Source organism: Phyllobates terribilis, unplaced genomic scaffold, assembly GCF_046119375.1.
Source record: "Phyllobates terribilis strain yellow unplaced genomic scaffold, ASM4611937v1 Scaffold_5__5_contigs__length_657084704, whole genome shotgun sequence".
Classification (NCBI taxonomy): domain Eukaryota; kingdom Metazoa; phylum Chordata; class Amphibia; order Anura; family Dendrobatidae; genus Phyllobates; species Phyllobates terribilis.
Genome location: NW_027362765.1, coordinates 554,594,243 through 554,612,802, shown reverse-complemented (window position 1 = coordinate 554,612,802; position 18,560 = coordinate 554,594,243). Strand labels below are relative to the sequence as shown.

Genomic DNA, 18,560 nt, shown 5'->3' with positions numbered 1-18,560 from the left:
CGCTGCGGATTATCATTGCAGAAAAATTCGCAGCATGTCCATTAATTTTTACGGACACACAGCGTAATTGCCACCATTGACTTGCATTGAACCACATATCCGTGTGAGCACATGTGCACAAGCTGATATCACACGGTTCAATGTGCGGATGGTACCCGGGTTTGGAGAAGAGGAGACTCTCATCCAGACCCGGGTACCATAGTACCTGTTAAAAAAAAAAGAATTTTAAAATAAAAAATAAAGATTATACTTGCCTTCTGATGGCCCCCGGTCTCAGCGATGCGTCCGGTCTGTTGTATGGGTCGCGGTGGTGTGAAATGACGTCATTTAGTCATGTGACAGGTCACGCGACCGCTGACGTCGGCAGTCGCGTGACCTGCCACATGACTAAATGACGTCATGGCAGGTCCTTTCACACCACCGCGACCCATACAACAGACCGGACACAGCGGAGAAAACACTGGGGGCCATCAGAAGGTAAGTATAATCTTTATTTTTTACCATTCTTATTCTTTTTTTTTTTTTTTTTTTTTGAGATTTTAGAAAACTTAAAAGTACATTTAAAAAATAATAGCAGCAGAAAGTAGACATATAACTGTCAGTTATTAACTATTTTGTCTGGTATGACTATTGGTTTTAAGGGCATAACATTTGAAAGTTTGAAAATGTCACTTTCCCTACTATTATCAGTGGTCACTCAGCCATTCTTGACCTTGTATCAAGAGGCTAAACAGTTTATCACCTAACCTGGGTCAGTCTTCATTCAGTCACACCCATGGTTTGCTTCATGATATGATGTCTGTATTGTATGAGCTCAATGTGTTACAGACGAGGCTCCTGTACTGTCCATCTTTATTACAGGCCATGAGAAGAGCGATCTCTAAGAACACTGCGATGCTGGTGTGTTCAGCTCCTCAGTTTCCACATGGCATTATTGACCCCGTAGAAGAAGTCGCTAAAGTAAGTACTCCTTCTCAAAGGCTAAATTATCTTTATGAAACTTTGACTACCAAAGTGATTAAAACATGAAGCTAAATATGCCATTGCTGAATGCCTTAGCACGTTACCATATGTACCATGCATTAGGGCTGGAGTTGCATCCTGGAGCTGAATTCACAATTCTGCTGGCTTATAAGCTTTTCTCAATTATGTAATCATTAAAGGGAACCTGTCAGCTGATACAGGCTGCCCAAACTGTGGGCATCATGTATCATCCGCTGGCTGTTGGATCACAGCCATGCTTGTTTGTCTCTGAAATGCTGTGGCGTTTCAGAGGAAAAAAAACAAAACACATACTTTTTCATAGCCGCTAGGGACAGAGCCGTAATATTGACTAGTCATACAGGCGAGTCCCCGGTGACTTCTCCTCGTCCTCTGACCTCAATTGGTAACCATCTGCCTATACATGCACACAGGCAGAGGCTTATCAGTCACTGTCAGCGGGCGGGGAGAAGCTGCCGGGGACCCGCATGTACGACTAGTCAATAGTACGGCTCTGTCCCCAGCGGCTATGAAAAGTATGTGGTGTTTTTTTTTTTTTTTTTTTTTTTCTTCTCTGAAACGCCATAGCATTTCAGAGACAAACATGATCCAAGAGCCAGTGGCTGATGCACACTGTCCACGGTTTGGGCAGCCTGTATCAGCTGACAGGTTCCCTTTAAAGAAGTTGTCCACTACTTTATATGAAAGCCCTACTGTGTCCCCCCCGGTGCCCAGAAGTGTTTTTGTAAATAACTTGCGGTACCTTTTCTGCTTCTGAGCCGCGCTATTGCTTGCCGCTCAGAGGCATCACGTAACCAGTCACTGATGTCACGTCAAGTGAGGCATGAGATCAGTGGCGCGGTGGCTGCTGGGCTGTAGGCGGGGTTACCCCGTGCGTCACACCCAGCATCCACCACGCGCTTTCCCAATGAATGGGAACAGGGAGAGCATGTGGTGAATGCTGGGTGTGACGCGCGGGGTAACCCTGCCCACAACCCATCAGCCACCTGTGGAACGCGGAAGAGGGACCCTCGGCTGCAGCCTGGACTTGTCGTGACGTCAGCGGATGTCAGAGCTGGCTGCAACCGGGGGTCACGTGATGCCTGTGAGCGGCCACTGATAGCGCCACTCACAGGCAGAAAAGGCACCACAAGGTATTTAGAGAAACATTTATGGGCCCTGGGGGAATACATTGGGGGATCATATAAAGTAGTGGACAACCCCTTTAATAATTACATAATTAATAAAAGCTGATAAACCTGCAGAATTGTGAATTCAGCTCCAGAATGTAACTCTGTTCCGGTGCATGGTGCATATAGTAACATGGTGGCTGATGCATGCTGTCCACGGTTTGGGGAGCATGTATCAGCTGACAATTTCCCTTTTAAACTTCCTCCTGGAATTAAATGTAATTTTTCCCCATTATTGTGAATTTAATTAATAAATTTATCTGAGCTGGTAAAGATGTGTCTGCTAACAAGTTTATGGACTGTTTTCTGTAACAGAAGAGCTTAATTGTGAATGACTCACTGAATTTGTAGATATATATTGCTGTTAAATGGATATTGTCAGATGGCGCTTGGAAATAAAAGTAATTTTCTAATTTACTGCTTATTAAAATTTACAGCCGTTCATAAGATCCTCACACTTTTTTCTTTTGTTTACAGCCTGTTGCCTTGGATACTGTCCACCGTTATTAGACAGCAGAACACTGGCAGTGCTTACAAACTCTTATGTGTCGATCTTGTAAGCACTATTTTGGAGCTGGCCTGTATTGCTGAAGTGCACTGTTGCCTCCTAAACCCGGCCAGCTTCCGCATAGTATGTACAAGTTAGACAGCAGGAGTGGTCGGTGTCCTAAGCAACAAGCTATAAACTAGTGTTTGTCTCAACAATAGCTGCAAACTTTAAAAAGCATTACATTGCAAAAGTGCTTGTTTTTACTATCACTATCTGACAATATCCGTTTATGAAGATGGGAATAGTACTTTAAACATGTTCAAATAAATTATAAATGTGGTTTTTGCCCTTTATAATGATGGTGTTTTTCTTTTTCTTTTGTTCTTAGCTGGCAGTAAAGTACAACATCCCATTTCATGTGGATGCCTGTTTAGGTGGATTCCTCATTGTGTTCATGAAAAAAGCCGGTTACCCTCTTAAGCCATTTGACTTTAGGGTTAAAGGAGTGACCAGCATCTCAGCCGATACTCATAAGGTAGGGTAAGCAAACAGAAGTACGAATCATATTTTACCCAGGCAGACCATTTTTCCTATCATGTGTTAGAACAGTGGTTTTAGTAATTGAGCAGAGGATTGATTCCCTTGAACGGTCAATTGGTTACCCAATAACTTTGGAAGTACTTTGTTTTATAGCATTTTTTTAGAAATTGAATCCAGCTAAAGTGTAACTTCTAAGAATTTTTTGATATGTTTATAGCTACTTAAGTCGTCTTCTCGATTCTTGGGAGTCAGTGTCATGAGACCTCCAGCGATCACTCAAAATATACAGGGTGGTCCAAAAGTACCGGTAGGTGGACAGAAAAAGTGTAATAAGGTTATGAAGGGGGAGATTTATCAAACATGGTGTAAAGTGAAACTGGCTCAGTTGTCCTTGGCAACCAATCAGATTCCACTTTTCATTCCTCACAGACTCTTTGGAAAATGAAAGGTGGAATCTGATTGGTTGCTAAGAGCAACTGAGCCAGTTTCACAGATCTAGTTTTCACAGATAGATCTCCCCCAAATCTGTTTTCTTTTCAGATAATTCAGATAACACATAATGGTAAATAATTGAAATACAGATCAAAGAAAATGGATTTTAACAGGTTATTGGAAATCTCAAAATACTGAAACCGTTAGAGCAAATTGGGTTGAAACATTTGGTACTCAAGCCCCAAAGAGACAAACCATTTACCGCATTCGTGACAAATTCAATGCCACTGGCTCAATCCTTAATGCTCCAAAAACTGGTCAACCCAAAACAGTCTGTACAGAAGATAATAAACAACTTGTTGTTGAAACATTTGTTCAGAGTCCAAAAAAGTCCAACAGAAGAGCCTCTTTGGAATTGGGAATTTCACGAGCTTCTATCATGAGAATCCTGAAATCTATTGGGTGGAAAGCTTATCGTCCACGTCTAATTCATGGTTTATTGGAGGATGATCCAGACAGGCAGCTGCAATTTAGTGAGATTATGCTTATCGAAATTGAAGAAAATCCAGTAATTTTAGATAACATTATGTGGAGTGATGAAGCTTCTTTCAAATTATCCGGCCATATTAACAGACATAATTGTATTTGCTGGTATAATGAGAACATGCATTTAACATTAGAGCAACAACTAAATGAGCCTGGTGTCAATGTTTGGGGGGGTATTTCAAGTTTTGGTGTTTTAGGACCAATATTTTTTGATGGAACAGTCACAGGAGATAAGTATCTCGAAATTCTAATGAATCAAGGTGTTCCCCAGTTACAGCAACAGCCTAATTCAAATGACCTTTATTTCCCACAAGATGGGGCCCCTCCACATTATTCAAGAGTAGTCCGCGAGTATCTTGATGAAACATTTCCTAATAAATGGATTGGTCGAAGAGGCCCACTTGATTAGCCGGCACGTTCACCAGACTTGACCCCAATGGATTTTTTCTTTTGGGCAGTACTCAAGGACAAAGTTTATAGTCGAAAACCAAAAAGTGTCAGTGATTTGAAAAATTACATAAGAGATGCATTTCAAGAAATTAATACCCAAAGAGACTTGTGCAAAAAAGATTGTCGAAGCGTAAGAGGCCGACTTCAAAGCTGTGCAAATTGTAATGGAAAACAGTTTCAGCACCCGCATTGATAAAATTTAAGGGCTTTTGTATTATTGTTCAGAATAAAATGTAATTGTCAATGTTATGCTTGTGTTAGTAAATATAATTTTATATATAAATCAAAATAAATGTTATTATTTTCTGGCCACCTACTTTTGGACCACCCTGTATTGCTGAAGTGCTCAGCTAGTACAGGAGGAAAGCGTGGTGTATGACTGAATGGAGAGTCCGTGGGTCCACCCACCGCTGGGCACACCTCTTGCTTTACCTGAGGGCTTGGACACACTGGTGGTGTCAGTGATCAGTAGGGTTCTCCAGACTTGATGGCACCACACCAATAGGGTATAACATGAAGATATATGTAAGTTTAGGTACTGTACTGATATTATTTTTTTTCCTTCTGCCTTCTTTCCAGTATGGCTATGCTCCTAAAGGGTCTTCAGTGATCCTGTATAGCCACAAGGACTATAGGCAGTACCAGTTCTTTGTCACTTCTGACTGGCCAGGCGGACTGTATGCTTCTCCTTCTATAGCCGGCTCGCGACCTGGTGGCATTGTAGCTGCTTGCTGGGCAACAATGATGCACATGGGAGAAGACGGATATGTTGAAGCCACCAAGAGTATTATATCAAATGCACGATTCATCATAAAAGAGTAAGTGCGTTCTGTAAATGCATTTTATTCAGTTCTATTACATGTATTGATTTTATTTATATTACTACGTTTCTTCACCACGAGTACACTCCTGGCTAAAGTCTTAGGCCATGTTCTTATTGCATTTAGGGTATGCTTTAGGGCTATACACCGGTGGTGTTCCCTAATGTATGTGTACCATTGATGTATACTCCGGTATATATAATTGTATATGTCAGCCAGTGGCCACAAGGCAAAGGCAGAAATAACACTCTTGGCCGCCCTCGCATAAAAATGGCCTATGCAGTAGCAGCTGCCCTAGCACATGGCTTATAGGTCAAGTGTGTATTTTTTTGGCATTTTTTAAATTCTATAGGTGAATCTGGTTTGTATATACCTCATCATTTTTTTTTTTTTTTTTTTTTGAGCCTTGATTTAAAGCATATCATCGGAAAAGCTACCTGCCGGTGTATACCTATGACTTACCCCAGTGTGTATAGTCATACTGTGGTACGTGTTTCCTATAGGTTCCCATGGTATGTTTCATTACAGTATATTGTACTACACTATTCCATCCCACAAAAAAGTTATACTGATGTGTACCAGCCCGAATGGGGACAAATGGACATTCCTGAGACCCCTTTTGGGTGAAGGCTTTTTTCAGAGTATTACCGCAGCATAATGGGGACAGGCTCTTAGTGATTTTCAGAGAATTTTGACATATCCGTTCTAGTAAATGCATGTATTCCCCATGAAATAAAGCTGAAGCTTCTTCTTTTAGAACTCTGATGTGTTATTACTCTATTATTCTTCCTGGCAGGTGTAATAATCTGGCATCTGGATGCCACCGCTCTGCTTGTTGGTGACTTTACAGTCTTATGTTCTCAACACTTACTGATCAATGTTGTGTTTAGGGACAAGGGCAATGGTAACACCCAGCTGTCAATTTATTCGTTTATTTTCAGGCGGAGTAACAAAGGAATGGCATAAGCAAGAACTCTATTGTGATGGTCCAGCATTGCTATTTCTTGTTAAATGCAAGCTTCTGTTGCAGTGATATAGATATATACCAGTATATTTGATGTGCAGAATGGAGATGACACACAATGTACTCCTGGGTGATGTGCTTTTTGGTACTGGAAGGCTCACTTAGTCATGAAGCCCCAACAATGGATATTCACTGTAAGAACTGTAACTGAAGGTGATCTATTAATACTGTGTATCAGGATTAGGCTCTGTTCACATCTAGGATGCATTCGATGCACACTTTGGGGAAATTTCCCAGTGTATGTGCGGTACGCCACACTGACAAATCTTATCTATAGGCTCCTTCAAGGTTATTTTTTTTCACCGTGTAGGAAAGCGCAGCCGACGATACTTCCCTGCACAACTTAAGAAAAAAGTTTTTGAACGTCAAAAGGTCCCTCTCTTCTTGGCATGTTGTCTAATCTACATGCGCCTTTTATATACATGTTTTTGCTACACTATAGTGTCTGTGAATGCTGGCTTATTATGTAATGATTTTCAGACATTGTTTCTAATTTTTGATATTCAAGGTTGCAAAAAATGAAAGAAATCTTTATTTTTGGAAATCCTGAGGTTTCGGTGATCGCAATTGGTTCTAAGGTTTTTGATATCTATCGATTGTCCAACTCTTTGACAGCTAAAGGCTGGAATCTGAATACGCTCCAATTTCCACCCAGGTAAGTGATTTACAGGGCATGCAGCGCAAAAATACATAACACCTGAGTAAAGAAATGGACGGCACAGCCTATATAAAACCTGTTGCATCACACTACAAAGAAACTGCAATAAAGAATGAAAAAAGACTGTGTACAAGCGGCAACCAGGAAAATTAATTCCAAAAAGAAAACTTTTTCCTTGCAAATTTTAAAGCACCACTCCAACATTCTTTTTTTATTTCAGCGATGGAGTAGTATCACAAATGTACGTTCCCTGACCCTAGTAATATATTCACCAGCTGCCATCTTCAGCTGTTCCCAGCTCCGGTCTCAAATTGCCATCTTGTGATCGCAACTTCTGACTGACTGGAAGTCGGAAGTAACCGTCACAATCTCTCAATGTAAGTCTGAGAGAGCCTTGTTCTGGCCTCATTCTGGCTGTCATAGACTTTCATTAAGTGACCACCGGATTGCCCAGCAAACACGTGAGCAATCTGGTACGTCACAAACTGCTGTAGACTGTCCGGAGCAGCGCTGTTCAGATGAAGACAGTGGATGGTGAGTAAGATACCAGGGGCAGGGAACTTGGATAAGTGACACCACTCCAGCAGTAAAATTAACAAAAAATGCTGGAGTGGTGCTGTAAAAGAATTTTTTTTTTTCTTTTTAAGTGACCAAGACTTTAATTCCAAAGTCAACTGAAAAGGCTAAAAAATGTAGGTGCTCTACAATTTTTAGACGCAGTTGTGTCAGATTGGTGAATCTCTGATCTTCTTTGCTTTTGAGAGACTCTGCCTTTCTAACATGCTCTTTTTATACACTGTCATATGACATGATTGAAAATTGGCTCTTTTTCATTAGTATCTTTTACTTTTTCAGCCTTTTGTTAAGTCTCAGCTTTTTTGAGATGTTTCTGCTATCAATTTCTAAATTAGTTAATTTTGTTAGACCTTTTTCCATTTCGTTTAACTTTTTCACCTTGTGATATGTGTTCTATGTCCTGTTGTGAATTAAATCTGGCTATAAGAGATGCACAAGTCATTGCATTCTTGTTGTGTATATACATTTTTTTTAGTGTCCCACTTGTTTTGGAATTAGATGATTTTAGCTACAATCCCATTTTATACCCGATTTATATGAATTTGTTAGTAGATGATGGGTTTGATGGAGATGATGATCGCTACACCTACACCACTACCGTTCAAAAGTTTGGGGTCACCCAGACAATTTTGTGTTTTCCATGAAAACTCATAGTTTTATTTATCAAATGAGTTGCAAAATGAATAGAAAATATAGTCCAGACATTGACAAGGTTAGAAATAAGAATCATTTTCTCTTTGCAGCAATTCCAGCATTGCAGACCTTTGTCATTCTAGCTGTTAATTTGCTGAGGTAATCTTGAGAAATTTCACCCCATGCTTCTTGAAGCCCCTCCACAAGTTGGATTGGCTTGATGGGCCCTTTTTGCGTACCATACGGTCAAGCTGCTCCCACAACAGCTCAATGGGGTTGAGATCTGGTGACTGCGCTGGCCACTCCATTACAGATAGAATACCAGCTGCCTGCTTCTTCCCTAAATAGTTCATGCATAATTTGGAGGTGTGCTTTGGAGCCAATTTCATCCTACAACAGGACAGTGACCCAATCAAGCGCTGTCCACAGGGTATGGCATGGCGTTGCAAAATGAAGTGATAGCCTTCCTTATTCAAAATCCCATTTACCTTGTACAAATCTCCCACTTTACCAGCAACAAAGCAACCCCAGACCATCACATTACCTCCACCATGCTTGACAGATGGCGTCAGGCACTCTTCCAGCATCTTTTCAGTTGTTCTGCGTCTCACAAATGTTCTTCTGTGTGATCCAAACACCTCAAACTTTGATTTCTCTGTCCATAAAACTTTTTTCCAATCCTCCTCTGTCCAATGGCTGTGTTCTTTTGCCCATATTAATCTTTTCCTTTTATTAGCCAGTCTCAGATATGGCTTTTCCTTTGCCACTTTGCCCTGAAGGCCAGCATCCCAGAGTCGCCTCTTCACTGTAGGCGTTGACACTGGCGTTTTGCGTGTACTATTTAATGAAGCTGCAAGTTGAGGAGCTGTGAGGCATCGATTTCTCACACTAGAGACTCAAATGTACTTGGCTTGTTTCTCAGTTGTGCAGCGGGACCCCCCACTTCTTTCTACTCTGGTTAGAGTCTGTTTGTGCTCTCCTCTGAAGCGAGTAGTACACACTGTTGTAGGAAATCTTCAGTTTCTTGGCAATCTCTCACATGGAATAGCCTTCATTTCTAAGACCAAGAATAGACTGAGTTTCACATGAAAGTTCTCTTTTTCTGGCCATTTTGAGAGTTTCATGGAACAAACAAATGTAATGCTCCAGATTCTCAACTAGCTCAAAGGAAGGTCAATTTTATAGTTTCTCAAATCAGCCAAACCATTTTCAGCTGGGCTAACATACTTGTGCAAGGGTTTTCTAAACATCCATTAGCCCTCTTACACAGTTAGCAAACACAATGTACCATTAAAACACTGGAGTGGTGGTTGTTGGAAATGGGCCTCTCTACACCTATGTAGATATAGCAACAAAAACAAGACGTTTGCAGCTAGAATAGTCATTTACCACATTAACATTGTATAGAGGGTATTTCTGATTCATTTAATGTTCGCTTCATTGAAAAAAAATGTGCTTTTCTTTCAGAAATAATTAAATTTCTAAATGACCCCAAACTTTTGAACGGTAGTGTACCTTTTTGTTTCTTCCCCTTAGTATCCATATATGTCTCACATTGCTGCACACAAAACCTGGAGTAGCACAGCTTTTTGTGAAGGACGTTCAAGAATCTTTGTTGGTGATAATGAAAGATCCAGGAGCCAAAACCACTGGAGCGGTAACTTGATTTTATTTCAGCATTTTTATATTCTATGAAGCATTTTTTGAGAATTTCTTTTGTAAATCGTGAAATTCCTACAAGCAGCCCTGTAACTGGGTGGGTGGTCAGATCAGAGTGGGCTTGTTATTTAGTATTGAAGTAGAATGAAATCTGAAATTGCAAATTTTAACTTTTTTTTTTTTCTTTTTTTTTTAAGGGTGCAGTATATGGGATGGCACAGACAATTCCCGATAGATCCCTGGTCACTGAAATTTCCAAAGCTTTCCTGGACTGCTTGTACCTCACAGAATTGCCATCTAGTGCCAAACAGATAAATGGCTCACATGGACAGCACTAGGCATAACTACTTCCCTTTAGGCGGTACTATCCAGAATGGTTCCACAGGGCAGCAGAATCTCAGACTGCTTTTTATTACTTTTTAGGGGACGTGTCTGTTTCGATATTTTTATGCCTGATGAGTAAGGTACTTATTGCCTTGAAATATTTTTTCCTTTTCTACAGAATACGAAATGTAATTTTTGTGCCTCGTAAGATCTGAGAATTGTCAATAGAAATATGATGTCCACTGATCTGGTTACCTATGTGTTCCTGTCTCCATGTTGAAAACATAGAAATGTGACACAACGTGATGTCCGGACTCCATAATACGCAGAAAATGCAACGTAGAACTTCAAGGGAAGAACATGAGTTACCGCTAGAAAAGTAACTGGAAACTCCAGTTTATGTAGTGATGGCGCTTGTTCAGGGGGTCACAATGGTCGAGCCCTTATTGACCGCACAGTGATCTAGGATTATATCGCCAATGTCGATCCTGAACTAAGCGGCATCAGCGCTGGGATAGAGCAGAGGGTAACTAATAGCTGACAAGTAGCATGACCTTTCATAATGGTATTCCCAAGTAGAATTATTGTAAATGTAGACAATTATCTACATTTCAGATTTGCTTTGCATATGTTTTTTTTTGTCTACGTTATCAAACTTGTTCTGCAACGGTTAATAATGATTATGTGCGCTTCCTTTACAGGACAATGCTCTCAAAAAAGGCTCCGCACATGTCTCTTAGGACATGGTATATAAATGCACAGATGTTCGTCAGTGTTCTATCATTGGCCATGTTTAGTCGTTTCAGGTCTGAGGTTAATCACCATTACCTTACCCAATAACTCTTTAAGCTTTACTTGTACAAGGTTATTGGACGCAAAAGCAGGGCTGTGGAGTCGGTAAGCCAAACCTCCGACTCCTCAATTTCCACGACTCCGACTCCCTCATACATGGCTCATGTTTAAGTGATAAATTTACTGCAGCACAGATTCATCTCGGCTAAAAGTCTAGACCCTTAGATCAGGAATAGGACAGACATTTATAGGACATTTCATAACTTTCCCAAATTATTATGAAAAAATATTCCCCACAAACTGCATTGAACTACTGTACCCAATTTATTATATATTTTAGGAGTTGGAGTCGGTCCATTTTATACCGACTCCACCAAAATGGACACAGACTCCGACTCCACAGCCCTGTGCAAAAGATGAGGTGGGTTTCGATGAGCCAACAATTGTTCATCGGATGACTGGACCAATTACGCCAGCATAAAAAATCCTCCTCGTGTGCAGCACATCACCCCATGTAATCAGGTGATATTCTGCAGAGCTCATGATGGGGACGGAATGCTATCAACGGGTCAGTAATCGTACGTCCGATCACTAGTGTATACTTCGCCTGCGCTCAAAATCATCCCCTCTCTAAAAGAACCGTTCGTGACGGACAGAGCTCAGGCAGCGTTCTGTGCATGGATCGCAGAGGTAGCCGCCACACCCAGGACCTGTGGGGGCCACAAAGCCCCTTTGCCAAATTAAAAGACACTATTATAAATGGCACATGGTAACTAGGGATGGACGGCAATGATGGAGCTTTTGAATTGGGGCCCAGGATCATCAGATTGTAACTTCTACTAATAGCAGAAAGGGAAATGGCCCCGGCCCTCCACATAATCCCATCTTTTTTTTTGACAGATTGATCTTTCACTATAGTGGCGCATAAGGATATAGTATCTGTCAGGAAGAAGCTAATTTATCTTATCAGGAGAAGGCGAAGAAGACAATGTATTGGCCATATTATTTTTTTTAACAATATTGTTAGATGAGTGCAGACAAAACCCTTCATCTTGTTGTAACACTATCCTCAATTGCCCCCAGATTTCTCATTTAAGGCCAGACGTATTGTAAATCAGAGGAGAATTATAGGGCAATCTGATGTAACACAATATATTGTTAAGGTCCGCGGGGGCTCCAGCTGAGATCCACCATCTGCACAGCAGAACCAGTGACTTTAAGGTTAATAAAGGGAATTTGTCCATAACTGCAGGGTTATCTGTTATATAGACGCATCAGGAGGTGAAGATAAATGAGGACGGTCTACCTGTATTAGGGCATGCAGTAAGGGAGAAATCAATATGAAATAGACAAGTGCACTTAGCAGGGGCTTTTCTTGTTATTTTTTATATTACTAGTCGGTAGTATGTGTATAAATGCCCTTTCAAATACTGTATTTTGAGCAGCTGTTTTAACATTTTCTAAACTCTGCCCTGTGTCTGAAATCTATATGGAGAATGAATGGAAATGAGATTACTCTATCAATGTGTGCAATGGAGGGCATTTCTTCTAATGGTAAAACATGATTTTTATTGATGGGTGTAAAGGGAACTTGCCATGACGAAAATGGTACCTGATCTGCAGGCCGGATATTATAGAGCTGGAGCAGATGATACGTTATTGTGGGGAAAGTGTCATTATGACTTGTATTTTATTAAAGAAAACACTTTGTATGCGTCCAGTAGGGGGCCCTACTCACTGACAGTCTTGTATATGACTCTGCATGCAGAGACAGCTATCAATCACTTTGGGGACCGCCCACTGGACTTGTGCATACAAACACCAGGGATTTCCATTAATAAAATAAGTTACCCTGAATCTTTTACAACAAACCTATACATTATTCTGCTCCACTTCTCCTCTATACCCTGCTGGCCACAGATCTGACTGCATGTACAATGTGACAGGTTCCCTTTCTAAATTTGGGGTATGTTCACACACAGCATAAATGCTGCTGAATTTCTTTTCCGATTAGAATTCCAATAGGAAAATCTGCAACAGCAAAGCAAATAGTTTTTAGAAATTTAATTCAAACACATTCAGGTGGGAGATGCTGCATTGTAGGGTGCTGGGTTGTACAAAGCTTGGCCGGCGACCTGTCTAGCGTTATCAGAGGTAGGAGTATAGAGCTTTTTTGTTTCACAATGTCATTATCAGGCAAATTTGCTGGTGTTTTAGATAAAACTGTTGCAGAAATATTCCAATAGTGCTGCTCCATGTGAACGTACCCTTAAGCCCATGCTGTTGTCGTTGTCATTCGAGATGTCACAATGTTAATTTATAGTCAACTGTGACATTTCTACTACAGTTGCACCTTAATTGCTTTTTGTAGGCCTCGTTAGTAAATGGAAAGCAAAACGTTATGGCTCCAGACAAGCACAAAACTCATGGGACAGATGTACAAAGAGGCCATGAGCCCTAGCCTGGCATTGTTCACTGGCTAGATGTACCCTAACTGGTATACACCCTATTATACCGCGCTGCGCTGAAGGCCATGCTTGCTTTTAGACACATTTTTAAACTGCAAAAAAGCATGGTTTCTGAGGGGGGAGGAATGTGGGCGAGCGGCAGATTGGGATTCATGAACATTTTACTTGAAAGGGAGAGATCCACTTCCAGATCCCATGTAAAACCTGGAAAAGGGTATTTTTAGTAGTATTTTTTTTTCTTTTTAATATGTGAACATCCTGTACTTCTAATGTCCGAGGTGTTACGGTGTGTACCATGATGATCTTAGCTTTGGGGTCAGATGATATTTTCCATGGAGTATTGATAACACTGAATCATACTTGGCCACTTCTAATAATGTTATTACTAATTGTAATTGCAGAATATGCCACTTTGCTTGTTATTTTTCAGCAGTTTCATTCTATGTTTATCTGTTCTTCTTCCTGTCATCAGTCTGCGTATTAACAGGTTTTTGGTATTTTTTTTCATGTATACTGTCATTTAAAATGCCATAGATTTTTCTGTTGTAAATTAATGTGTAGAAATTAGCTGAGCTAAATGTTAAGTGCCTTTTATCACCTTGTAGGTGGCTGGTTAATTTTACTGTAACGCGATAATGTAATAAAACTCTTAAATTTCTTACTAAACATTGTCATTCTTCCTGAGATCCAAATGCTTAAAAATTGCAAAACCCAAGTATCCGGTTTCATCGCACCATCCTAGGCGTATTAGCACTAATGTTCAGATAAACATAGAGGGCATTTGTTTTGGAGGGTTTTTCCTCCCTCATAGCAAATCTACAAATAAGAACTTTATCCCATACAGATATTGGGCTTTGTGGGATTTGAATTCTGGTCCCGAGGGCTAAAAGTCAAGTGTGCTAATGACTAAGCCGCCATGCTGGCAGAGACGTACTCGGACACACATGGCTATGCTCGGCTGCATTTCATTTATTACATAAACTTGAGAGCAAGGAGAGTAATAAAGCATTAAAGCACCACTCCAGCGTGTTTTTTTTTTCAGTGCTGGAGTGGTGTTTCTAAAGGCTGGGCATGGTCCGATCTCATGGCACCATCTTGTAACTTCTGACTTCCGGCCAGTTAGATCACAAGCTCTCGGTGCAAGTCGAGAGGCTCTCATAAACTTGCATTAAAAAGTGTCCTCCGGCTCACTCCACCAAACACTGGCGGGAGCGGCGGCGATAGACTGTGAAGATGGCGGCGGGCAAGTATAAGACCCTGGAGGCAGAGACCTTACATTAGAAGCACCACTCCAGCGCTGCAATAAAAGAAAAAAAACAATGGAGTGGTGCTTTAAAACGTTGTTCCTAGATTCATAAAGTTTTTTTGATGTCAACATTTGTTTACAGGTCGTTGAATTGGAGACCACCACTACTGCTAGACAGTCTCAGAACATACTCTGTGCTTACAAGCTCTTTCCTATTGAGCTTGTAAGCACTGTTTTGAAGCTGGCTTGGTTTGCTGGAGCGGGATTAAGAGCTTGCTCTTAATCCCGGCCATCTTAAGTGTAGTGTTTACAGGCTAGACGGGTGCAGTGGTCGGTCTCATAGGCAATAAACTGTAAACAAAAGAAAGTGATAGTCTCTCAAGAACTACTCTAAATTTTAAAACAGTAAATTACAAAGGGAAAAAAAACTTCATCTGTATGGTTAGCCACATGGCATCCATTTTTTAAAATCAGCAGTCAATAAAATTTACCAAAGTCAACTGTGCAAATTTAGATTTTTTTACTTTCTTTTAGAACTCTTAAGCCACATTCATTATTTGACTTTTTTACCTCAGGAGTGGGTGAGAAATGCAGAAGTGCTGACGTGTTTCTATTCCTTTTCCTGTGATTGCTCCACTCCTGATTTTTGATTAAAAATACTGACCAAATACAGAACGTGTGAACGTGGCTTTAGACTGGAAAAGGAAAGTCTCATCCAAAATACAGAAGAAACTAGATTCTTCTCCTCTCCATCCCTTCTTCTGCTCCTTTCAACATGGAAATTCTGTTTGTGAATAACATTGGTCCGAGTGCTGTATGTGTGAGGTCCGTTTTTTTCACTGGCAGCACTCTGACAATATGGTCATGTGAACGCACCCTAAATTGATTGGCACTCAATTGTAATATCACCTGTCAGGTACTGATTAATGGAGGTCCTTTTGTGTCTCTTGTACATACACACTGTAGGGATTTGTACTCACTGAGCCATGTTGGAGGTAGGCACAGGTTCACACAGTGATGCAGTCCGCGGGTTCAAACAAACTGATGGTTTTAGTGTCCATACACCAGTGAAGAAACAAAAGTACCAGCCTTTTCCTGGCACAAAAAGGAATAACAGAAGAAAGCTCAAAATAACAAGTCCAAGCAGTACTGCCACAGCCGTTTAAACAAAATGCTTTTCTCTGCCTCCTGCAGAGTCGGAGAAGCACATGCAAGGTCTGCTCATCTTGCCCAACATACACAGACAGACTGACAGGCGCAGCTCTCTTAAGTCAGCCTTCCAAGACCTGGATTGAAGGTAAGTGAGCAGATGTGCCCCCACCCCAGCTCTTTCAGCTGCACGTAAAACATTAAATTCCTCTCAGCATTATGTGTGCTGAAGCCTGCTTCTCCGGGATGCCAGGAACCACCTAGTCACTCTGGCATTGTTCCCCTTCTTTTCTCATATCCACCTCAGTGGGGCATAGGTAGAAGGTTCAGGTTAGTGTCAGACTAACAGGTAATACCTCAGAGTGCCTAACGCCCGCTTAATAACCAAACATTCTTTTTCTACAATGGAGTAGTTCTTCTCACAAGTGGAGAGCTTCCGACTGAGGTATATTACAGGGTGTTTTTCTCCGTTAATCTCCTGGGACAAGACTGCTCCCAGCCCGACATCCGATGCATCGGTCTGGACCACAAACTCCTTGGAGAAGTTGGGCGCCACCAAGACTGGCTGTTTACAGAGGACCAGCTTCAATTTCTGGAAGCCCGCTTCTGCTTCCGGGGAACACATGGCCATAGCTGACTTTGTCCCTTTCAGAAGATCAGTCAGCAGGGCTGCTATCAGGGCAAAGTTAGGGACAAATCTTCGATAGTAGCCCACAATGCCTAGAAACGCCCTGACCTGCTTCTTCAAGAGGGGTTGTGGCCAGTTCAAGATCGCCTCAACCTTATTTATTTGTGGTTTTATTTCCCCTCTACCAACCATGTACCCTAGGTACCTTGCTTCCTCCATCCCCATGGCACATTTCTTCGGGTTGATAGTAAAGCCCGCCTTCCTTAGGGCATCAAGTATGGCTTGAACTTTTGTCCCGATGACTTTCCCAGTCCTGGCTGAATATGACGATGTCATCTAGGTAGGCCTCTGCATACTTTTTGTGGGGTGCTAAGATCCGGTCCATAGCTCTCTGGAAGGTGGCCGGAGCTCCCTGCAACCCAAATGGCATCCTGACGTATTGATAACATCCGTCTGGCGTCGAGAAGGCTGTCTTCTCCTTGGCCTCTTTGGACAGGGGAATTTGCCAACATCCTTAGGTGAGGTCCAGAGTGGTGATGTACCGAGTGGGTCCTAGCCTTTCGATAAGCTCATCTACCCTAGGCATTGGGTAGGCGTCGAACTTCGAGACCTCTTTCAGCTTCCTATAGTCGTTGCAAAACCGCCATTCCCCATCTGGTTTTGGCACTAAGACTATAGACTGGACCATCCACTTTTGGACTCTTCAGTGACTCCCAGGTTAAGCATCCGCCTCACTTCTTTTGAGATCACCTCTCTGCGGGCCTCCGAGATCCGGTATGGTTTTAGATTGACGCGAACATGAGGCTCTGTGAGAACCTCATGCTCTATGACCTGAGTGAGTCCAGGCAACTCCGAAAACAGGTCTTTATTTCGTTGTAGCAACTCTTTTCACTGTTGCTTTTGGGCACGTGACAGTGACTCTGCCACCTTGACCTCTTTCACATCGGCCTCAGCCACTAAACAGGGAGCTTCCACGGGCTCTCCATCTTGCCATGGCTTAATCAAGTTAACATGGTAAATTTGGTAGGGCTTCCTCTTCCCCGGTTGGTGGATTTTATAGTTGACTTCCCCCACTTTCTCTACCACCTCATAGGGGCCCTGCCACTTGGCTATGAACTTGCTCTCCACTGTGGGCACTAGCACAAGCACTCTATATCCTGGGTTGAACGATCTCACCCGGGCCGACCTATTATACACCCTGGACTGTGCCTCTTGTACCTTGGAGGTGCTCCCTCACAATGGGCATCACGTGGGCAATCCTCTCTTGCATTTGGGCAACGTGCTCCACCGCGCTCCTATAGGGAGTGGTCTCAGCTTCCCAGGTCTCTTTTGCCACATCCAGGAGTCCTCGAGGGTGTCATCCATAGAGTAGTTCAAACGGGGAGAAACTTGTAAAATCTTGGGGAACTTCCCTGATGGCGAACAACACAGTCCCAGTCTCGGCCATCCTTTTCCAATGCTTTCCTCAACATAGCTTTCAAGGTTTTGTTAAACCTTTCGACCAGTCTGTCCATCTGGGGATGGTACACGGAGGTTCTCAGTTGTGCAGTCTGCAATGTCTTGCACAATTCCCTCATGACCTTCGACATAAATGGAATTCCTTGGTCTATTAGGATCTCCTTAGTCCACATGTTTTCAAGAACAGGGTTGCCTAACTCCCGGGCTATACACCTGGCGGAGGAGTTTCGTAGTGGTACGGCCTCCGGATACCGTGTAGCATAATCTAATTCTACCAGGATATACTTATGCCCTCGAGAGGACTTGACCAGAGGCCCCACTAGCTCCATTGCTATGCGTTCGAATGAAACCTCGATGACGGGTAGGGGATCTGGCATGTGGGGCAGGAACGATAATAACTATTTCTCTATAGCAACCTGGCCAGTAGAATCTCTGGAGGATCCGTTCCTGAGTCTTGTCTGCACCCAGGTGACCACCCAACACATGAGAATGAGC

The 18,560-nt window shown here is 42.1% G+C and overlaps 1 protein-coding gene across 1 annotated transcript in view; it reads left to right on the top strand.

The window, feature by feature from the left end:
• Positions 1 to 14,250, top strand: part of SGPL1 (sphingosine-1-phosphate lyase 1) — a 44,318-nt gene extending 30,068 nt beyond the window's left edge. Inside the window, exons 9-14 of the mRNA XM_073685858.1 lie at positions 862 to 960; positions 3,050 to 3,196; positions 5,209 to 5,447; positions 6,983 to 7,129; positions 9,878 to 9,998; positions 10,198 to 14,250. Coding sequence (XP_073541959.1) covers positions 862 to 960; positions 3,050 to 3,196; positions 5,209 to 5,447; positions 6,983 to 7,129; positions 9,878 to 9,998; positions 10,198 to 10,338 — 894 coding nt within the window. The 3' untranslated portion in view covers positions 10,339 to 14,250. The remainder of the gene's footprint in view (positions 1 to 861; positions 961 to 3,049; positions 3,197 to 5,208; positions 5,448 to 6,982; positions 7,130 to 9,877; positions 9,999 to 10,197) is intronic.
• Positions 14,251 to 18,560: the final 4,310 nt, after the last annotated feature.